Source organism: Parasteatoda tepidariorum, chromosome 11 (genome assembly GCF_982258835.1).
Source record: "Parasteatoda tepidariorum strain Cologne lab strain chromosome 11, Ptep-v5.0, whole genome shotgun sequence".
Classification (NCBI taxonomy): Eukaryota; Metazoa; Arthropoda; class Arachnida; order Araneae; family Theridiidae; genus Parasteatoda; species Parasteatoda tepidariorum.
Window position 1 is genome coordinate 31,219,806 of NC_141765.1, and position 25,211 is coordinate 31,245,016.

Sequence of the window (25,211 nt, forward strand, 5' to 3'; positions counted from 1 at the left end):
TCTGTTATTAACCAACGCTCGACAGAAATAAAACAACTGTTATTACTCTAGTAAGTAGTAAGTTACACTATTTGTTTGGTTCTACAGTGCACAAAAAAAGGAAAAAAAAAGAAAATACGGAACTTTTGATCTAATGATGGATCGAATTTTGATCTAATGATGGATCGAATTTGGATCTAATGATCCCGTACTAGGATTGAAAGTTAATGGTTCAGGTGAGTGACCTCAAATGGGCTAAATAATTACTGTAAGTGATATATTAAGTTACGAAATCAGATACAAAAGCGTACTTTCTTTCAATTAATGTACCTTTTTATTCCCCCAGCTCATTTGAATTTCTGACCCTTAAAATATAATTGCCTCAATTTAGAAAAGACGTTCCTTATAGTTTCGGTTGGGAGTTGTCGAGAGTTTGGACCCCTTAATGTTAATTTTACTTTTAATGTATTTCGCCTTATCTCAAGACACTTTTAAAGTGAATTGATATGACTTTGCACACAATTATGAAGTTCGCACACAATTATAAAGTTACCATTTTTCTCACACAAGTATAAAGTTACAGATAATTCGTTTGTACATGCAAAAAATAAATTTTTATCATTATTTTTTTATTATATTAATTAATAATAGTCGAAAAAATTTGGATTTTAAGGTATACAAAGTTTTACATAAATTTGAAGAGTATAATTTTCTATGACAGAATACAAAATTTGAATAAAATCGGCCGAATAGTTCCTTAGAAACAATTTTTTTGAAATATATGATTTTTTTTAAAAATTTAATGATATTAGCATATATGCGGTCAATTTTTCAAGATTATCATTAAATAAAACAATAAAATAACAAACAATAATTTAAAATTAATTTTTTGCACGGAATTATTTTAGGATATATGAATTTTATAATTGTGTGCAGAAATTTTTTAATTGCTTAAAAAGTTCTCGAAATATGCAAAAAGAAAGTTAACATCAAGGATTCTAAAGTCCAAACTTTCGACTCTTTTGGCCAAACTATTGGGACCTTATTTCCCAGGTGGGAATCAAGAAGCAGAACCCGTCAAAAAAAGGAATATATATTGCAGAAAGTACGATTTCGTATCTGATTTCGTAACTTAAAATATCATCCGCACTAATTAGCATATTTGCGGTCAAACCTTTAAATATTAACACTGAGTTCTAGTACGTGCAGATCCGATCACAAGATCGAAAGTCATTCAGGTGTTCTGCTTTTTTCTTCTTTTCTCACTCTGTACAAAAAAAAAAAGAAAAAGAAACTGAATAACCCAGAATAACTTTTGATCTAATCATCGGATCTTCACGTTCTAGGACTCAATCTTTATGGTTCGAGAGGTTGACCTCAAATATGCTAATTAAGGGCAGACGATATTTGAGTTACGAAATGAGACACAAAAACGTTCTTTTTCTAAATAATCATACCTTTATGAAATAAACATACTTTCTCTGAATAAACAAATTTTTTTTCAACGGATTTGGATTTCTGACCCCCAAAATATAAGAGTCAGCGGCAATCACGGAAATATGGTTTTATAGTTATGGTTATTTTAGAAAAATTGCATATTTAAAATTCGATTTCTCGGGAACTATTTAACCGATTTTGCTCCAATTATGTATTTTGCCTTGTAAAAATAGGTACTTTAAAATAATGTAAAATATTATATACATAACAATTCAAAATTTTTCAACTATTATTAAAAAAATAATACAAAATAATAAATACATACTAAAATGTATTTTTTTGCATGGAAATATATTTGGACAAACAAATGTAATAGTTGTGTGCAAAATTTTACAATTCGTTCAAAAAATTCCCCAAATATAGTGAAACACGCAAAAATTAAAATTAATATTGAGGGGTCCAATCTTAGGATTGCTCTCCTGATCAAACTATGTAGACCATATTTCCAAGGTTGCGGCAACCCCCCTTTATTCCGGCGATCAGAAATCCAAATGCGTTGAAAAAAGGGTATGTCTATTCAGAGAGCAGAGAAAGTACGTTTTTGTGCCTGATTTTGTAACTTAAAATATCGTCTGCATTAATTAATTTGCATATTTGAGGTCACTCTCACGAACCATTAAGGTTGAGTCTTAGAACAGGGAGATCCGATAATTAGATCAAAAGTTAGTTTCTAGGTAATCTGTTTTTAATTTTATTTTTTTATAAAATTTTTTAGCACTGTACACAAGGAGACGATAGTTCTAGATGCTGCTTTATAAATATCGCTGCAATTTTGTTTTTGGAAAATTATGAAAATTAATTAAACAGCATTCTAGTAGTATTAATAAGTCCAGACTAATTATTAACTAATCTTTTACACATGGGTGACACCATGATAAATGGTTCGCATTGTTCGCTTCGCAACATTAAAAATATTATTTTGCATGTCTTCAAATTACTCACAATTTTAATTTCGATGAAATGGTCTTCCTATAATTTTTTAGATACTCATAAAATATTTTTAATTTGGAATATCATAAAGAAATATATATGTTTAAACTGTTTGTTGGTGGATGGGATAATTCGGACCAATTATTGTGATAATACCACACTGAATCATAATCTAAAAATTTCTTAACAAATGAAAAATAATACTTAAATTCAATATTCCTACATGGGAAAACATTTTAGTAAAGTTACCGTACTGTATGGTAGTGACATTTCCGGTAAAAAAAAACCATATTTCTGATTAATAAAATCAAATTATACTGCATTTAAACCATTCATTTGTTAATTTTTGCTTTAATATGGTAACGGTTTACACGAAAAATTCTGGTTTTCAAAATTATAGTTCTTTTTAACGCACATTTTGTAAAAAATAGAAAACCAAAAATTGCATTTTACCGAATAAATGCTCTAAGGTATCATGATAAAATTACTAAATTTTACCACATTTACCAAATATTTTATTGCTAATTTTATCAAAATCATTACCAAAACACTACGGTAAAAAATATCAATCTTTTTGGTGTTCCCATAGAGCCAGAAACACGGTAAATTTTACCATAATCTGGTAGTTTTAGCCATACTTTTTTTCTCATTGTACAATAATCATAAATTTCATCAAATATTTTTACTATTTTTCACACTATTTTTAACACGAAGTTAGTAATTCGAAACTAGCACTATTGGATATGCTATAGTAGATTTAATCAAATGTTGCAATAGATTTTAGATCACACAAGAAAAAAATAAAAAAAATTTTAACTGGCAAGAGTGCAATAATACAAAAATTTAATCAAAGTAAGTTTTGCCGTTGACTAACTAGGATTCTATATAGTTTCTAATTTAAAATTATTCAATCTTTAACGATTTCTAAGTAAACAAAATATGCAAATCTCTATTTTAAATGGTGCGCTAACAGTTGTCTACCAAAGCCAGCCTGGACTATTGCAATAACGTGCACTAAGTTCAATAGCTATTCAAGCAAAAATTGTATTTCTACAGTGCGAAGCTACACTAATTAATCTAAAAAACCTGAGAAGGGTACGCGACAGGAAAAATTTGCAAAATCGAAATGCAATCCAGAGATAAATAGTACCTGGAGGATGGGGAACTGTCCGGGTAACCACAGCTGGTCTCAATGTCGATGCTCGCAGCTGAATCCAGGCTGTGGTACTTTCTGGCCCTACTGTGCTGCCTTTCTGAGTATCGGCTGAACACAACATGTTGCCTGTGAAGAACATAAAGAGTCTCTTCGATTATAAACAAGTTCTATTAGAGAGGCGAAGAAGGCAAAATTGCAAACTCTGAATGAAAACTAAAAAGCTAATAATTCTAATAACTAAAATGTGCAGTTTGTGAATCTTTTCAGTGTAAAAAGTAAATTTTTTTGTGAAATTTAAAAAATCCGGAAAAAGTAAATTTTTTTAAAAGTCTTGAAGGTAATTTAATTTTTAATATCTGCTCCCGCTGGATTACTATTTTAAGGAAATAATACATAATTTTTTATTTACTTTAATTTTACAAATATTGGATTTGTCTTAATTAATAATTAGTTTTGTAAAGATTGTGTTGAAAAACGGAAATAAAATTCGACGTCTTTGGCTAAAAAAGCAATTTAAATTTGCATTCAATAAGTAAACAATAAAATTTTAAACAATATCGGTTCAATGTTGAATTATAATATTGTTTTTTCCAGCTATAATATGGTGCAACCGGACTAAAAGATGAAATTGAATCATGTTTCGATTCATGCAGTATCTTGTAATTAAGCTTAAGACGTACAATAATACGAATGCTTCAACTCGAATGGTACGAAAATGCAACAGTTACGAATGGTTAAACTTAGTACCATATGAAATTTACAGGCTCCATAATCTATAACATTGTAATCATACACATCATGCATAGATTAAAAAAAAACGCAACGCTGTTGCAAATAAAATAAATTAATTAATAAAAAATGAACTAACAATTCAATTTTTTTCCATAGCAAACAATTTTAACACAATTCATAATGTGTTTATTAAATAAAGTTATTGCGTGATTAAGAGGATTAAAACGATTTTAATACGTTCGTAATTCCTATAATATTTAAATATATATATAAGACATTGATACAAAATCTAAGGTATGGAGGTTTTAGTTCGAAGGTTAAGGCTAATAATTTTAAATATGCGATTCGTCTACAGTTTAGTAATTAGTAACACTTTGTATTTAAATTTTTAAATCGCTTTGTGAAACTATAAGTCTCCGAGCACTTCATACGGGTTTCGATTTGTAAAATTTAAAGGATTTGGTCACTTAGAAATAATTTTAAAAAGTTATCAAGTCGTATAAACAGTTTTGAGAATTTCTGATGGAATTCCAGAACCGTTTGTTACAGAAGACAAAAACTATTAATGGGATCATAATTTTTTTTTACCTTGAACTACTATTATAAGGCATTGAATAGTGTAATCGCTTATCTATGGATTATACAGGCTGACACAGGAAAATGGTACTTTAAAGTAATTTGAACAAATAAGAACATGAAAAATAAAAACATGAGAAAGTGTATGAGCACAGCTTGTTATTTATGATTTCGTAGAAAAATATCATAAACTTCTATCTACTTCTTACAGATAAAATCAGAAAGATTACCATGTCCGAGTTCACATTTCAATACAGTGGTTCCCAAGTTATTACGGTTGTAGAACCCTAAGCGATCTAGCTACTTTTGGAGGAACCTTGATTTTTTTTAATAACAGTTTATTAGCAGCTGGAAATATGCTAAACAAACATAAACTACAAATTTATTTGGAAACATTTAATATGAAGGTATGAACTTGTTTTATGAAGAACAGTATGAACTTTTTTCGTTAGTTTATAAATCACTGTCTTAAATTAGATTTTCTGTTAAACGGTTGAATTCACGGGTCTGCAGCGACTTCAATTATAGTAGGCGTATGCATAAGTTGAAATTTTGCAAAATAAGCTGAATTACGGTTTTTGAAAAATAACTGTTATAAATTGTAGTAATGGTCATCAGGAAATGCAATTCTTGATTCTTGAATTTTTAAAGCTCGATAAGAAATATCAAATTTATATTAAATAATTGCATATCTTTTTCGTAATTTAGTCAACATATTGTGATTGGAACATATATACATATAGCATAATAAATAAATACAAAAAGAACAAAAAGAAAGAAAAAAAACGGAGCAAGTTAATAAAAACAATACAACAATTTTTTGAGTGTTCCTCACACTATTGTATTGATATATTTTGCTTTGGCTATATTGATACAATATTAGATAGCACTCCTTTTTGTGGATATAATTGTGTGAGCTGATGAAAAGATTATATTTTTTATTTTCTGGATTTTTATTAATTTTCTTCCCTTTTTTCGGATTTTTTTTTTCTTTCGGATTTTTATTATTACTATTTTTCTTTTTCCCATTTTTTATTTTTCTGTAATTTTTTCCATGTTTTCTCTATATTTTAAACTGACGGCAAGGGTCCTGACGGCAAGAGGACTCTAACTCATGATCCGTCTGCCACTGAGGATATTTTACGTCAGCACTGTGGTCGGTGCAAGCTGGATGTGGAATTTGTATCGACCAGCCATTGCTGGGATTCGAACCCGGTTCATTTCATTGGCAGGTGAACGTTCTTATCCCTGAGTCATCACGGCTCAACACATTTTGATTTTATTTTATTTTATAACCGTCTTTGAACAGCCGACCCGATTTTGGGTTTACTACAACTGATGTTTAACTCCGTAGCCTTGTAATTTTGAACCCAACACAGAGGACAAGTGTCCTGGATCAAGTACTGGGAGAAATTTGCCTTCGTGGAGGACTTTTTGATGTAACTAACCCGCATTTGCGTTACGTGGAGAGGAAGACCACGAGAACCTCCCTTGGTTAGCCTGACGGCAAGGGGACTCTTACCCATGATCCGTCTACCACTGAGGATACTTCACGTCTGCACTGTGGTCGGTGCATATATATATATATATATATATATATATATATATATATATATATATATATATATATATATATATATATATATATACATATTTTATCACTCGTATTTCCTCTACACTTCTTATTTCCTTCGCACTCTCATTTTATCCGCACTTCTTATTCCATCTACATTTCTTATTTTATCCTCGGTCTCCTTTTTTCCCTTTTAATCAGATTCCACATAATTAAGGAATTGGCTTACGCAGATAATGTTTTCATAATAATCATAATGGATCATAAATGATTTCAAAAAAGTAAAATTGAAGCAGTGGTATTGAGATATTTGGTTTATCATTCGGAAAAAAAATATTTTATTAGATAAGTTCAGTTCCAAGAAGATAGGTATTTGAGACTTTTAATAATAGTTATCTCCTGCAAATTTGAGAAAAAAACAAGCAAGCAAAAGAAAAAATAGAATCGGAAAAAATATAAAAATTAAAATATCTTGTAAAGGTACTGTATGAGTTCTTAAAAATAAGTATTTCAGAATATTAATGTAAAATTAAATAGCAATGCTTGCAAATGAAGCAAATCATTTCATTACTGAACAGTTTCATAATAGCAAATTTTCGACATTCAGAGACAGAGAACCAAATCTTAGTTATTCAACACATTTTGCTGCATTTTTAGACATACTCCCGTTATTGCTTTTGTTTATGGATAAATAAAACCTGTTTATGGATTCGAATGATTTACGGGTAATATTTTACTTATGGATAAATATATATGGATAAAAATGGATAATGAGGATATATAACTTGTTGACTTTTAACTAACTGTGTCGGTTTTAATGTTTCGTAGTGCCAAAGTATCTGTTACTTTAAAAATTATGAAATAAACATACCTATTTCGCATGTAGAAGCTTTTTTCGTATAGTAAACATTTGCGTGATATGATCAAGGAATAAGAATCATGTTATACCATTTTTAAACGCAATAAAAAAAAACGTGTTTCTGGTTGATTTTTCGTTCCCGTTCAAAAACAAGCGTCTGGAGGCAGGATGATTAAATAATACTGACGAATTCATAAAGCGAACAAGAGAGAAAAATGAACTCGATATCGGGAAAATGTTCCTGGTAGGAATGTTTTCTTTGAAAATATCGCCGTTTTTCATTCACAAAATTAAGAGCTAAAGGCGAACTTTTCATAAATAAAATTTTTTAAGGAAATATCGGATTGAATTAAAAAAAAAGAGAAGAAAAACGAAGATTTTAATGAACTTTGTATATTGTAGATTTCGCTGAGAAGGAAGATTTTTTACCTTTAGAGTGCGTTTTAATCGACAGAGAGGCTGTTTATAAATATGAGAGGGGTTCCAGAAATTTTGGTCGCGCATAGACTATGGGGGAGGAGGTTCGTGAAATTGTGATAAATGAGGATGAAAGGTGTTTCAAAGAAGTGTGGCATCACAAATTTTTTTAAAAATAAATACACTTGAAATCAGCTTTTAGATCTTTAAATATATTAATATTATTTAGTTTTGTATTTATTTTTCTACTTACAAAAAAAGATTGAAAGGCTGTAATCTTCATTTTAGGTTTTAGAGTCATTATTAAGCTCTCAATAGAATGGGTTCTGAAATCAAGTAATTAAAGTTTAAAAATAAATTTGAAGTATGATTTATAATGTAGTACTATGTATTACTGTTGAGTTGAAAGTTTATGTTTATGCTGAGCGATGTGACGTGAGCATGGGAAATTCGGAAAATGGTGGTAAAAAGTATTTAAAAAAGTGGGATGTAATTAATGAAAAGCCTCAATGCCTTATTAACGCAGATGGGATTAACTATATCCTTACAAAAATTCGTATGCATTAATTTGTTATCTAAAATAATTTTATTTAAGAGGTTAAGAAATGTAATAAAATTTAACTTTCGAAACGTAGCCAATGCGCCAAGAAAGCAAATGTAAAAATCTCCAATATCATCAACGTTATTTCCCTCCTTCCCTGTCGTTACTTTTTTGTCCTCCGCTACGTTTTTAACATTATGGAATCATTTTTCTCCTAACTCCTTGTTCAGAATGTTTTAGAGGTCAGTCTCACTGGATGCGATTTGCTTGCGAACGGGAGCCTGATTCATGAGTAAGTATTTTTAACTAATCAGGTTTCTCATTCGCATGCGAAAAAATCACAGGCAGAGAGAATGGTCTTTTAGAAGATTGCTGTAATGAAGTGCATTCTGTAATACTGCTTTTGAAAGCAAAATATTAAAAAACTTATCGTCTCCGAGAGAGTTATGGTGAAAATGTAATAAATGATGGAATAGGGAGAAAGTAGGTTTGACAATTTAATGATGGACGCATTGATTTCATGGCGAGGCATGGAGTGTTCGACTGCATTCGGCTGGTAATGACGATTTGGTTGAAAAAATATTTGGTTGAAAAAAGTTAGAGGAAAAATTCGTGAGAACAGACAGTTCACATTAGAAATGGTTTGTGCTGAGTTTCCATAATTTTAAAAAACTGTTTTGAATAAGATTGTCACAAATCGGTGTAGGCTCAAAATAAAAATTATAATTAAAAAAAACGGTATTTAACAGTGGCGGTTTCCGCTACCAGCATCTGTTGTTGAAGTAAATACGGAGAAGTTGGTTTCTGGTTACTTCAAATTTGTGAACAATGTTGGTAACTATGCCAAATTTTTTTTTTTAAATTTCTCTTTTACATAAAAATAAATTTTGCTTCCAAAAAGAATTTCTTATGTAAATTTTTTCAAACTGGTGCTTACTTTCAGGATTTTCCTCATAAATATTTAATACCCAATAATTCATTAATGCTAGCCTTATATACTTTTCTGTTCATTAAGAAGATTTTTTTTCCTTTTTGCTATTTTGTTTGCTTCAAATTAAAATGATTCCAAAATTTAATGCTTAAGGAAAAAGTAAACTATTGTCATACCTCTGGAGAGGCTTCCTTTTCCTAAGACAAACTTTGCAGCATACCATGACTACTGCAGCAAGCATCAATCCTCCTGCTACCCCAGCAAGAAGTACATATACTGTTACATGTTTATCCACCGTCAGTGGGCTTGGAGGGGTAACCTGCTGAGACTGAAAGAAAAGAAAAATAATAACTTTTGTTTAATGTTGTTAGTTGTTTTTTTAAAATTTATAAAAAAGCACCGCAATTCAGGGTTACTTAGCTCATTTTTTATTTTAGAACAATCACAAATTTAAGCTGAGATAAGTTATTTGACTTACTTTGGACAAAAAGAAAGGAAAACAACATAAAGTTCCTAAAATTGGCATGATAATGATGGAAAAAGAAAAAGAAATACCGAGCAGTATAGGATTAAACTATTAAAGAAGCATTTAAGATTATGTTTAAAAATGTCTACAAGTAACAACAATTTAAGTTTAAAATTTTGGTGTTTAAAGTTATGGAACTTATAAATTATTCAAATATTATTATTATTATCTAAAATATAAGCAAATATTTATAAACTAACCTTAAAAAACACACAGAGTATTAAAATATGGGGGTCTAAAATTTAATTAAAACAAGGAGCTTATGACATGAAAATTAGCAATCAAGTTCAAAATAGTGTTGCTAAAAGCTGAGTCCAAAATTTACCCCGAAAAAGTTAAGTTGCTAAACTATTCAGGTGGCCTAAATATACTTGGATATAGTTAGAGCTTTTAAACGAAAATGATTCTCTGATATGAAACTTTGTTTTGTCTATAAAAAATTTGAATATCATAGTTTCTTAAATCAATTGTAACAATGCTTCAGTACTTATTTTTAGCTTCTCAGAACCTAGTAATCAACCAGTAAGCATGAAATAGTTTAAAAAAATGTTAAAAGAAATAACTTTTCTTAAGTTTGCAAGAGAAGGTAAGAAATAAAATATTAGATGTAACTTAAAACATATTCACTTTACATGTTTACTTTTAATTTATTTAATCGAATACTTTTAGCGAACATTTGTCACCTATTGTATTTTAAGCTCTCCATTTCCGGTCAATAATAGTTTTTCAAAGTTAAAATTTATCAGCCAGCATAAGCAACAGAGATAAGACGCATCGCTTGTTGGCATCAATGTAACATGCCGATTTTCAAGGTTGTCGGTAATCTCCAAAAACGCATTCTGTAAAATGAACGTTTTCAAGTTTTGCATATAATTCTCTCTTATATTTTTAATTGCTGTATAGTCGTGCAATTGAAAAAACAAGGCGAGTGCTTTAAAATAGATTTTAAGAAGATAAGGTTGACTAATGACAATTATTTTCCTCTCATTGCTAATGCCATAAACGCTAAAATGAAATTTCAAAAAACTGATAAAACAAAATTTATTTTTTAGAGTTTTTCTTTTGCAATTTGTAACTTATCATACAAAGATGCCAAATTTATATAAATCTCAATTTTATAAAATTCTCAAACACACATCTCGCTGTTTTCTCTTCGTTCGAAAAAAAAAATCGAAAGAAAGTCAATTTGTCATATTTTTATCAATTTACATTTAAATGAAATTATATTCTATTATTTGACAAGCATTGCATTATTTTCAAAGCATTTAATCGATAGAATTAACTCAACATCAAAAGATCCAAATAAGAACCCCATTCTTCCACACTTATTGCAGAATTTAGTTTTCCGGAAAAAAGGAACCCGGTTTAACTAGCAAGCTTTTGTATTTCGTTTCACAGGCGGTGCTTTAATTTCAAAATAAAAATGGGTAAAAGGATTTTTGATCTGACGTGTATCTCTGGAGATATTTGACCGTTTTTATATTTTTTGAACATCCTGTACATGCAATTATAAGCGTATAAGGCGTATACACAAAAGTAATTGAATCTAGAGTATCTTTAAAAAGACTTCTTTAAAGAAGCATCATAAACTCATAGGAATAATTATTTTGATCAAATGTATTCAACATTTGGTAGATACTACAGCCTTTTTAATTTTTAAGTAAGACTCAAAAGATATTTTTGAAATTTCGAGAAGACAAAAGTCAGTAGATTTAACAATTAATTTAGTTATTTTAATTGAATAAATATTTTGTTATACACAACTGTAAAATGCTTTTTTTCCTCTAAATTTACATAATTTATGAATTCACGGAGAAAGAAAATGTAGATAAACTTACGGTTCTGTATGGTAGTGAAATTTCTGGTGAAAAGAAAAAACCCATAATTCTGGTTAACAAATTCAAAATAGGCAGTATTTAAACCATTCATTTGGTATTTTTTTCGTTCATAGGGTAAAGGTTTACTGGAAATTCTGGTTCTCAAAATTATGGTTTTTATTACCACACATAATATGAAAACAAAAAAACGAAACTGAAAAATAAATTTTACCGAATAAAAGTTTTTTATGCGATACTGTAAAGCAGCGGTTCCCAATTTTTTTTCAGCCACGGAACTCTAAGCAATCGAACTTCTTTTGGTGAAACCCTGACTTTTAAAAAACGTTTATTAGCCAACGAAACGGTTCGCCAACGGTACAAATATACCGACGGAAAACAGAAACTTATTTAGAAAAGAAATTAATTTAGAAACAATTAATGTCAATGAATTTCTCTCACTGTTTCATCAATTATGTCTTAAAATTAGGTTTTATGTTAGGCAGTAGATTTCGCAATTCTGGAGAGGCTACGTTTTTTACTAAATTGTTAGAAAAGGAAAGTCGGAAAAAAGTAATTCTTTATGCTTAAATTCGATTATTTTATTTCGAATTTCAAAGTTAAATTAAAAATACTGATACAATAACTGGCAAATGCACATCGCTTAGCAATTTATTTTATTTATAGTTACTGGAAAATTTTTTTTTAGAGTTCTTATTTCAAAGTTATTGTGGTTTTAAATTAACGATTTCATAAAAATAAACTTCATATTAAATAAATAATGGAGTATTGGTTGGGTACAAACCTATTACACGTTTAAAAAAATCATTACTAGTTAAAAAAAAAAGTCCTAACTCCCGGATTCCCTGTTACAGTTTAACGGAACCCCAGGGTTCCGCTTAACACCATTTGGGAACCGCTGTTCTTCAGTGTCATGGTAAAATAACCAAATTTTACCACATTTATCAAATTTTACCACAGATTATAAAGTCATATTTTATTGTTAATTTTACCAAACTCATTATCAAAGTGGTTCGGTAAAAATTGCCGAGCATTTGGCGTTCCCATAGAGCTAGAAACATGTTAAATTTGATCATAATTTAGTAGCTTTGACTACAATTTTTTTCTCAGTGTTGGGTAGATTTTTAAAATATTTTGGAACTTTGAAAGTGTTCAAAGAAAATAAGAAAGGTTTTAGCTTATATTTCTAATTTTGTAACTGTTTTAATAGCATTTATTTATAGTATATGTGTGTTTTGCTTAGTATCAACTTGTTCAAAATAAAATCTCCCGAGACAGGATCTGTATTAATTACTATTGTAAAAATATTCTTTCCCTTTAATTTCTTGTAATTTTGCCCAGAATTTAGTTAGTCCAATATACGCAAGAACCACTTTCGCTAAACTTTTTGCGCGTGTTTGTCTCTTTACTTCGCTACTATCATTTGGTGTTTAGACACTGAGGAAGGTTCTTGTTTATAGGACATAAAATATAGTATTAGTTCTATACTTTCATTTGTGCTTCATTCTCGCTATTATTTTTATTTTATTTATTTATATATCTATTTATTTATTTTTTGCTTTAATAAAATACTGTTATACAAAAGTTATTAGGACACTAAAGGCAACTAAAATATAAACTTGTCAAGAAAAGAAGTTCACGAAAAAAAAAACTTTATTGCTAATATAATTACTGGATTAAATATAGCACAGATTTATTTTAGATTAAACTGATGAGGAGAAGTACCGAGCATGCTTTGGGACTAAACACTAGGGCTATGGCGTTCAGCTGACCATCTGTCCGAAACATCTTCTCCAGCACCCCAGAGGGCAAGGTCAGGGGAACTGGAGTGAGCACAATAAACCTTGGTCCTTCATGGGCTGTTTCGCCACTGAGAGAATGAGAAAGATGGTTTTATGATTAAAAAATAAATAAATTTTTTTAAAGCTTAAATATAAAGTAAAATAAATGCTAATATTTTTCTATAAGCTAATTTCTCAAGCAGTACGATAAAAAGATTTAATTTAGTTCCATATTAAGTTCAGCACTCTTTTCGTTCAACACGCTCTTAAATTTCTCAGGATATAAATAAGACTCTTCAGGGATGAATCTGAAACTGAAGTCTAATCTTCCTCTGATACTCATTATTTATTGAAACTAGGCCGAAATTAAGTGAAGACTAGTATTTAATTCTGTTTAGATCACTTGTTTACTTACACATAAAAGGAGCTAAAACCGAAACCTCGTAACTTTCTGAATAATCAATTCGTACCATAATATAGATATTCTTAATTATAATATGGTGCAAATGTGCTGAAATCTTTTTAAGGTGTTAAATTGAAGGGGATTTCTGAACGAATTGAATCATAGTATCGTGTAGTCAAGTTTAAGGATTACGATAATTTGGTTCAATTTAGCATCATATTAAGGTTGCAAAGTTGATACAGAGTATCGAAATCATTAAATTTGTTTATAGTATAGTATTGTTACGAATTTATAATTATATTTATAATTTTGCAAACATTATTTTGTTACGTTATGTTTTGTTTTGTCTAAATATCTCAGACGGACCCTGCATAAACAGTTTAATTAGAAAAATTGCTGGAAAGTCGCGCAATTGTAACGAAATTTAGAGAGAAAATGATGCTTAATGCATTTCTTATAAAAAGACTCAGTTTGGTGACATTTTTGCGGACTTGGCTACCATTTTGATGACAAAATTATCATTTCGGAAAATTCGAGTTTCGGAGCGACTAATAATTACAGAGTTATACGAGAATTGTCTAGAATTAGGTCGTAAGTTCCGGAGTTTCGTCGCCAATTCAATGTAAATAGGAGGGTGTCTTGCAAGGAAATCATTGATAAGCCTTAGCCTCCATGCCCCAATGGCGCAGTTGACGATGCAAACTATACGATAAAATAATATTATAATAGGGCACTGCATATTAACTCCTACTCTTTTTTATATTAATTATATATTCGGACTTAAATTTGCCTCAAACACTGTGTTAATGATCCCCCTTATAATTCCAGAATCTATGTCAAAAATTAAGTTAAAAATGTTAATTCCAAGGCAAAATATTAGCCAGGAGTAAACAAAATTGCTTTTGAAGTCGTTTGAAAAATCTTTTGAATCACTTAGAAGACGGGATGAAAAAACAATGAAACCAGTTTTATTACCTGGTGAAACTTATAGGAGTTTCTAAGACTTGGGAGCATTTCCGTTTTTTTTCCCGCACTTATACACTAATTTGCAATACCTAATGTGCATGTTTTTTAAACTTTATTTTCGACAATGATTTTAAAAATATACATTAAAAGCGGTTATTAAAGAACTTCTTCGAAAAAGCTTTTTAAATAATACTTAAAAAGCAAGGACTGGTAAAAAGAAATTAAAAAAAAATATAAATGAGCAATTTTTGATCAGACGTGCTTACAGAGCTAATTTAAAAAATGTGAATAAAAAAAGAAAATCTCTGTAAAACAAAATTTGCAATACTTATGATTTCCAGCCGGCTAGGTAGCCGAGCTGTTAGCGCACCTGACTGCGAAGCAAATGGCCGCGGGTTCGAATCCCGCTCTGGGCATGGATGTTTCTCTCTCTTGTGTTGTTCTCTGTTGTGTGTGATGAGTGAATGTGGCCCACCCTTTTAACAGGTTTGTGGCAGTGTGGCGTGGGCAATGTTACTCGCCTCCGTGACTTTGGTTCACAGGTGCCCACTGGGTAACGCGAAATGAGTAACAACGCTGGCATCTTCTAAGGCGAAACGAATAAAGTTCAAGTGCCTGCCATTCGAAAAAAAAATGTTTTCTTTCATAAAAGGGATAAACAAGTTTTGATATCAAGCGTCACTTAAAGTTTGTGTCTAATATTTAATTGAATTACTAAATTATTTAAAAAAACAAGCTTTAAACATTTATAGAAACTTTTTTAATAACAACTAAAAAAATCAATAAAAATCACGGTTATAAGTATGGTGAATCACTTGAAAGACGTGATGAGAAAATGATAAAACCAGTTTGATGACCGGATGAAACTTGTAGAAGTTTCTAAGCCTCGAGAGCATTTCTCTTTTTTCCCTAACTTATATATTAATTTGCAGCCCGTAATGTGCATTCTTTTTCAACCTTATTTTTGACAGGGATTCTAAAAATGTGCAGTAAATCAGTCATAAGGAAACGTTTCGCAAACTGTTTTTTACAAAATACAGGTAAAAATATTAAAAAAAGGAAAGGATAATGAACTGTTTTTGACCAGACGTGCTTAAAGAGCAGAGCTAAAAAACTCGCGAATAAAGCATAAATAATGTCACAGGGAAGAAAATGATTTTCGTGTGTTTCAATACTGAAGAATGTTCTTGGTAATAAAAGCGGAACAGTAGTATGTCTGGGTAATGGCATTATATGTGCTTTATTGGCATTGTTCAGCTTCATTCATAAATTACACAAAGTGTACCCCATCTTCGTTTGGTTGTTGAAGTAGTTTAATAACTAAATTTGAAATAGAAAAGGATCTTGGGGAAAAAATTGAAAATCATTGTTTTCTTTTAAGAAAGGGATAAACAATTTTTGAAGGCAAGCGTTGCTTAAAGTTTGCTACCAATATTTAATTTAATTTAATTGACTTACTAAATTTTTACGAAGAACAAGCTTTAAACATTTGCAGAAACTTTTATGTTACCAACTAAAATAATCAATAAGCCGGCCAGGTGGCCGAGCGGTTAGCGTGCCTGACTGTGGAGCCAATGGCTGCGGGTTCGAATCCCGTTCTTTCTCTCTATCTGTGTTCTATGTCCTTTCTCCTTTGTGTGTGAATGTGTGAATGAGACCCGCCCTATAAACGGGTTGTGGTAGTGTGACGTGGGCGACGCTGCTCCACCACGTGGCTTCGCCACAGGTGCCCACTGGGTAACGAAAAGAGAGTTAGCAGTTCTGGCACGTTCTGTGGCCAATGGACAATAGTTCCAAGTGCCCGTCATTAAAAAAATAATAATAATAATCAATAAAGAGCACAGTTATAAGCATAGGGAGTCACTTGGAAGACGCGATGAAAAACAATAAAACCAGTTTAATTGCCTGGTTTCTAAGAGTCAACAGCATTTCTGTTTTTTTTTCTTAGTTGTATATTAATTTGCAATTTGTAATGTGCATACTTTCTTAACCTTATTCTTTCTTAACCTTACTTTCTTAACCGATGAAAAACAATAAAACCAGTTTAATTGCCTGGTTTCTAAGAGTCAACAGCATTTCTGTTTTTTGTTCTTAGTTATATATTAATTTGCAATTCGTAATGTGCATACTTTCTTAACCTTATTTTTGGCAAGGATTCTAAAAATATATATATTAAAAGCTGTTATTAGGGGACTCTTTGTAAAATGTGTTTTAAATAATGCATAAGAAGCTAGGTCTGGTTAAAGGATAATGAATTATTTTTGACCAGACTTGTTTAAAGAACAAAGCTGAAAACATGAATAAAGCATAAATAGTGTCACCAACAGGAAAATGATTTTCGTGTTTTTCAATACTGCGAAGCTTCTTGGTTACATAAGCTGATCTGTTGCATGTCTGGGTAACGATATTATTTGTTCTTTATTTACTACATTGTCTAGTTTTATTCACATATAGCAGAAAGTATATCCTATCTTCATTTGGTTGTTTAAGTAGTTTAATATCTAAATTTGAAAAGAAGAAGGATTTCTGGAGAAAACTGGAAATCATTAGGTTTTCTTTTAAGAACAAGCAAAAGCAAATTTTGTAACCAAGCGTCATTTAAAGTTTATTAACAATTTTTAATTTAATTTAATTAATAAAATCTTAAAAATAAACACGCCTTAAACACCTGTGGAAACTTTTTTAATAACAACTAGATATTCAATAAAGAACACAGTTATAAGTAGGGTGTTACTTTTGTTGTGATGCTCTTTTAATAAATAGTAACTGAAAAGTATTCTTTAAATAAAGAATAGAGTCATAAAAAGTCAAATTCTTAGCAATAAATAATAAATAGCTCAAAACTTAAAAGCTCTCTTTCAAAAGATTAAATTCTTTCGATAGTAGGATACAAAATCAGTTTAGTATTAACGAAGCGAAATGCGTTTTAAGAACATAATTTCTATTTTAAGCAATTTTAAAACAATCGATATAAACTAATTTTGTGTTTCAGTGCTTTCAAAACTCTTCTCCGCAAGTTAAAAATAGAATTTGATGCTGTTGATTGGATTTCTTTCTTCATTCCTCGAATTTCTTTTCTAAAGACAATTTTAAGAAAAATGAAAACTTCCGAAGATTAAAAGGAATTACCCAGAAATATTTACGAGAGAATAAATAAGAAAGCATTTGATATTAATTTTCATGGAAATTTGACGTTCGGATGTTGACATTAAAGTCAACGGTTATTGTCATTTAATATCTTTTATAACCAGGAGCATTTTTGAAATAAATTAGGAAACCATCAGATTTATTTACACAAGGAAATTTAATTTAGTTCTTAAGTTAAAAGCTATTTAAGGTATTCAAATATTAATATCTTAAATATTTTAATAAAAATTATTAATTTATGATGCATTTTATAACCAAATGTTCATTATATTGTGCTTGAAATATTAAATTTCAAATAAGCCACTTTTTAGAATTATAAAAATATTTAATTTCTTGGAAAAATAATTTATTTTAAGCTATAACACTATTATTCATGTTGTTTAATTTTACTGAAATTTGAATATTAATAACAATTAATTTATTTATTTTTATTATGTATTAACGATTAAATTTTATTTAATGTTTTTTGCTTTAATAAATTTTATGTTATTTTTATAGACTTAATGAAATATACAAAATAAAAATTAGAAAAGTAATTTATTCTGAAAATAAATTTTCCTTGTAAATTTATACACTTAGAAATTTTAAAGTGCATGGAACCATAATATCTGTCAACTTTATTATGGTAACTTTATTATGGTTCAACCATAATATCGTACCTCTTAAAGATTACACAATACTGTGGCTCAAATTAAGTAGAAAGAACTGTTCAACTGTGATAAATTTACACCATAATATGGTTCAAAGTACCAATATTATGGTTCAAAATTGAACTGATTTTTATGAGATTGTACTAAAGCCTAACACGTGAGCATAATTCGTGCAGGCTATCTAACGCATTTTAGAATAGATTATTTTTCAGTAAAATTACTTTTAATGTAAAACTTTAATATTCAAGCAGAATCACCATATTAAATACCTAAATAAAAAAATAAGAATAAAATAAACAGTTTTTTCTCAATATAGACTTATGATTAATAAAATTGTCGGAAATTCCGCGAATTAAAAGTGTTTTCACCGTAAAACCCATAAACAAATATTATCGCTTCCTCCCTTACATCCTTATTTCAGCAAAAAAAAAAAAAAAAAAATGCAATGTGATGGCTTTTGTATTACATTTAAAGTAGATAGCTCTGCTGATTTTAATTATAACTTTTTTAAAACTAATCTCAAAAATGATTCAACAAACTTTATTAACATATTACTATACAATAATTATAATACATGTTTAAATGAAACTAATTTTAATTGAAAATAATAATCGAATTTATGTAATCATTTCTATAGTTTTTAATTCTTTATTTAATAAAATAATAATTATATTATGTAAGTTTCATTCATCATTTGCAAATAGACTTTCATAAATCCTTTTTGACAACCAAACAAAAGATAAGATATATTACGAGTAATGTTTCAGAATAGCATAAGTAAGACAAAGATGATAAAGTTATGGATCCCCTTTTTTTACAAATTTTTTTTTAAAATTTTGGCTGCCCGGAATAACTTTGGATCTAATGATTGCCTTTTCTCGTCCTAGGACTCAATGTTAATGGTTCGAGTGGGTGACCTCAAATATGCAAATTAATTAGTGCAGACGATATTCAAAGTTACAAAATCAGAAGCAAAAACGTACTTCCTCTGATTAAACATACATTCTTTTCGATTTATTTAGATTTTTGAACCCCAAAATATAGGAGCAGCCGCAATCTGGGAAATATAGTCCAAATAGTTTGGTTTAGGGGACGCCCGGTGGCTGAGGGGTAGCGACTCACGCTGTCGTGCTACAGGTCCCTGGTTCGATTCTGGAGCCGTGCAATGTTGACTTAGTTAGACTTTCCTCCCTTCAGTGGGTCGATAAATGAGTATCAAGCATGCTTAGGAACTGGGGGTTCCGCGTTCGTCTGACCACCTGACCGGAACATCTGCTCCTGCACCCCAGAGCCCAAGGTCAAGAAAACTGAGATGGGCATAGTAGGCCTTGGCCCTCTATGGGCTGTCGCGCCACTGAGTTTAGTCTGGTTTAGGGAGTGGTCCGAAATTTTTATCCCTGAATGTTGACTTTATTTTTTAAGTATTTCGCCACATATCGAAAACTCTTTAAGTGAATTGAAAAACTTTTGCTTTGCCCTTATTTCCTGCCTTCAAGCTTCTAACGGAGGAATCTATAGATTTTTAATGTTTAGTTAAACTGATCGCGACACAGCGTTCACAGTCTTGATATTTTAATTTGCTGCCTTGAAACAGGTGTTCCAAGATTAATCGTTGATTGTCTGTTGCAAAATGCACTTGAAACATTTCTGAAAATTTTCGAAGACTACCAATTAGAGTCGCGATGGCTCAGGAGATAGAGCGTTCGCGTCCCATCGATGGCAGGTCGATACGAATTCCGCATCCGACCTGCACCGACCACAGTGCTGAAGTGAAATATTCTCTGTGGTAGACGGATCATGGGTTAGAATCCCCTTGCCATCAGGCTAACCGTGGGAGGTTCTCGTAGTCTTCCTCTCCATATAAAGCAAGTGTGGGTTAGTTCCATCAAAAAGTCCTCCACGAAGGCAAATTTCTTTTAATACTTGATCCAGGAGATCTCTTGTCTTCTGGATTGGGTTCAAAATTACAAGGCTACGGAGTTGAACATTAGTAGTCTTAATATCCCCCAAAAATTGGGTCGACGATTATGAAATAAAATGAAAGACTATCAATTACTACCTTAGTCTACTAAGCAATTCATTTTCATTATATTCTATTTGGTATGGATTACTGTGCATTATCTTTATATAATCATAAAATTAATTCCACTCCAAAAATTCTGAAAACCTACCAATCAGAATCTTGATCTACTAAGTTCCTCATTTTGATTAAAGTTAGCTTAAATTTACTGTATATTAGTTTAATAATCATAAAATTAGAATTTGAAGAATGTGATTTCTGCCAATTCCCGTAATGGAATATGCAACACGAAATAGATAAATGCATTCTCTATGTAAGTTAAAACAAAGTTATTATAGTATTTTAAAAAGAGTCAAGAAGTGATAATTTTTTTTGCAGGGTTTTGGAATGGGGTGATCAACAGCCCCCACCTTCTTACCTAGAAGCATCAGCTTCTTCCTACTAACATTCTGACGTCATGAGTGACGTCAATAAAGACCATCTTGCGTTTTACGTAACGATCGGGTTACTGACGTCATTCTAAATCAGAGCATGTGTGTGGAGGAAGGAAGAGGCACGAATACAACAGCGCCGGCATCAACAAAAGCCACTACATCTTGGATGAATGAAATTACAAATCAAACTTTCTGCCAATGGCAGCATTCTCTTACAACCTTTTTGATATGCCTTATATTGTTTTTATCTTACTATTTGACAAACCTTACATATATCTTCTATACGATTAAATCATGCACTTGTAAAATACCATACATTTTGAGAAATGACACAATACGAAAGCGGTTCCATTTCAAAATCGATAATCCGTTACCTTTTCAATGTCTTTAAATACGATGAAAGCTAAGCCTTCTCTTAAAGCATTGCTTTGTAGAAAATATTTAATAGCAACTAAAGGAACAGCTTTGCACAATATTAGCTAACATGTGACGTCATTCGGTTGTTAGTTATACCACTTTTCTCAGACATTTTCCAAATATCTCTCTTAAACTGATGGATCCCCACTATGTCATTTATTACAAACTGCAGCTACTCTAGTGAAGTAGTAAGTAGAAATTTTAAGACAAAAGTCATTGATAATCATCCTGTTTCAATTTTGTAAAAGGGGATGTAAGATTTTAAGCATAATACAAAGTCAAATTCTACTTATTATCATTTTTATTTAGAATTATTTTGGGTTTAAATAAGGATAAATTGTCGAATTGACCAAAAATAGCTGAAAGCAGTTATTCATCAAGAAGTAAAAAAAAGTTTAATTAACAAAAACATAAAAAAAGCTTTGGTAAATGAAAGTATAACATCGTACTCTGTTAAACATTTTGGAGTGCCACGAATCATAATATACTTCATATATTATGATTCGTCGCAATATATAAGGTGCAATAATATAGCATTATATACGACGAATCATAATAATCCGCAAAAAATTATATCACATGCTCGCTCGGAGATTCGTGAAATTGTGACAGTTTGTGAAAAGGGTGGGATGGGATTAACAAGAGTGACATTGCACAAAACATTATTTTTACTATATTTATATTCACCTCTTTGTCCTCAAAATAATTACATATACAATAATTGCAATGATCAAAAATAATATTAATAAAACGCTGTCGTTTAAGGCAACACATATTTCCTAATTTTTTCAATTTCGTTTCCCTCTTAAATTTATTTTAACATTTAATCATTTCTAATCCCTCTCCTAATAAACAAAACAGTTAATAAAATTTTTTTCTAATCTTGTAATAAGTGGATGTAAAAATTTTTTGATCATCCTCAAGAAATGTTACCACTTAACTTTGATTCAATATTAAAGAGTAACGAATTATCATTCAAAGTTATGCAACCAAATATCAAAATCTTTTCTTAGTCTTCTTTTATTTTTATTTTTTTCCCTTTAGAACAATTCGTTATTGAATTGTTTTAATTCTAAAAAAAATTTTTTTTCGTTGTTTATTTTGCATGCCAGATTATATAAATGTTAACTTTAGATATCGCGAAATTGGTTTGCTTGGCTTGATTTTTGGCTAAATTTATTTTTCAATCAATCGCTAATTGAACTCTCGATATCATCCAAAGTGTCTGCTGATACTTATACACTTGGTTTTGATTAGATAAAGTAGCTCTAAGCCTTGGAGTATTTGACTTGCCTCACTTCTCAGACTGACTGTTAAAGAATAATTCAAAAATACAAAAAAAAGATGTATTCGTTCATATTAATAACATTCATTAGGCTCGCAAAAAAGTCTGTTAAAGTTCATGAAAAAAAAAGATGAAGCTTTGTTTTTTGGATCCTCCACTTTCAATAAAATAAAGAATGTTCACATGTGCAAAGAATTTTAAGTACATTGAAAAAAAAGGCATAGTCAGAATATTGTAGGATTTACCCTATTTCTGACTCTATGGGAACACCATAAAGTTCAGTAAGTTTTACCGATGCGTTTTTGGTAATGATTTTAATAAAATAAACAATAAAATAGGGTTTTATAATGTGTGATAAAATTTGGTAAACGAGGTAAAATATGTTAATTTTACTATGATAACTTAGAACATGGCATAAAATCCATTTATTCAGTTATTTTTCAGTTCTGTAAATTTTACCAAATATGTGGTAATAAAAACTATACTTTGAAAACTAGAGCTTTCAGTAGCTTGTTACATATGAACGGAAAAATTTAAAAATTAATAGTTAAAATACCGTATATTTCGGTTTTAGTAACTTGAACATTTTTTTTACCCGAAATGTCATTACTGTACTCCTTGATAAATTTATCAGATTTTTTTTCCGTGTATTCATCATTATTATAGATTCATTAATACCATGGTATTTTCCGTCATAAACGCATAGTTTAACTTAGTTAAAATTAAAATTTGATATATAATCTGCATCGCAGCTCTTTGTTTTTGAACTGCAAGTATATTTTTAAGTTATATAGCATGGTATGTGACAAGGGTGACATTTGAAGTGTGACATTTTGGAAGAGAGGTCAAAAATATTAAAAAAATGCGTGACATCATTTATTGCAAATTTGCTGTAAACCTATAACAATGTCAAGTTGAAACATACTTATATTATGGTGCAAATGAAGCTTTTTTAAACTTGATTACACGATATAATATATACCACGATATCACGTTTTTCCTTGAACTCTGTGATAAATCTTAAATATGTGATTAACAAAAAAAAAAACAGTTCAAATTATGTTAAAAACAAAAAGTTTTAAATCTAAACTCAAATTACATGGGATGTTGAAAAAAATTATAACGTTAAAGTATTAAGTGATTAAGAAGTAAGCAAACAGTATGCTTACAATATATTAACAATTTCAAAAAGCAAAAAAAACTAATTTGTCTTCGGTGTTAATAAAATATCAAAAGTTTTAACTCGAAAATCATATAAAGCCAATTTGAAAAGAGTGGGCATGCATGTTGAGTATTTTCACTCGTTAATATTAACCGTAACAAATCACATAATATCGTGTTAACATTCATCGCCTTGAATTATCATCGCGTGACACTGTCATTTTGACGCTGAACTTCCCTTTAAAGATTTATTACAGAAAATCTCCAACAGCACTTATTGCATAGCAGAAGCATTGAAAGACTACTTATTTTGCATCACTAATAAAAACAATTCAATTATGGTCATTATAAATCTGTATAGAACCACGTTAGATTAAATAAAATGATAAAAAGAATAATTACTGGTACTTTGTTAAAAATATAAAAATTATGTAATCATTAAGAGGGAAATGGAAAAACTGCAAAAGAGAAATGAGCGCATTATATTTCAACTTTTTAAAACTGGGAACCATATTTTTTAAGCTCAGTGTATGTCCAATGAGATTCATAAAATAAATAAACAAGCCTAATGCCAAATTAGATTAATGTACGCATATTCTCACTCATTCGGATTATGTTCAGAGCGTAAAATTAAAAAGGTAAAACATGAATAACTTCCGGTCATATGATCGAATTTATGTTCAGAGCGTAAAATTAAAAAGGTAAAACATGAATAACTTCCGGTCATATGATCGAATTTTCACGCAATAGCATGCGATCTTTATGCTTCAAGAAGTAGACTTTAAATATGCCAAATAATTATCTTTGACAAGTTATAAAGTCAGGCATAAAAGTTTACTTTTTCTAATAAACACATCTTCTTTTCGACGATTTCAGATTTTCACTTTCTAAATATGATTATTCTGCAAATATGGTCACAATAATTTAGTTAGAATAATGATCGAAAGTTTCGTAATTTAAATGTTATTCTTACTCCTCGTTTTTATTTGTAATATTTAGAGAAATAATCATGCATAACCAAAAATTTTGATTGTAAAAAATCTTAGTTCGTTGGGGAAAAAAGACACGTTTATTTTATCTTTGAAAGTGCGTGTTTGTGTTTGGTTTTAAAACTTAAAATAGAGTCTGAAATATCTAATTATGCATCCTTTGAATTATTAAAATTACACTGTATTCCGTGAAATTTCATTTATTAGATCAAAACTTATTCAAGGTATTCCGTTTTGTATTTTTGTGTACAGTACAGATCACCAGAAAAAAGTGAACACTCTGAATAATTTTTGATTTAATGATCCAATTTACACGTACTAGGACTTGGTTTTAGTTTAAATACATTACATATTTAATATTAAATAAGCTAATTAGTGCTGACGATAAGTTTAGTGGCGAAATTAG

At 30.0% G+C, this 25,211-nt stretch overlaps 1 protein-coding gene across 4 annotated transcripts in view; it reads right to left on the bottom strand.

Annotated features, from left to right (window-relative positions):
- LOC107448943 (uncharacterized) overlaps nt 1-25,211 on the bottom strand; it is a 122,190-nt gene that overhangs the window by 51,529 nt on the left and 45,450 nt on the right. For 2 of the 4 annotated variants that reach the window (XM_016064314.4, XM_071187895.2), the window contains 2 exons: nt 9,368-9,519; nt 3,557-3,688 (listed from right to left, as the gene is read on the bottom strand). In XM_016064314.4, coding sequence (XP_015919800.1) covers nt 3,557-3,688; nt 9,368-9,519 — 284 coding nt within the window. The remainder of the gene's footprint in view (nt 1-3,556; nt 3,689-9,367; nt 9,520-25,211) is intronic. The other 2 variants (XM_016064316.4, XM_071187896.2) reach the window with 1 other exon arrangement.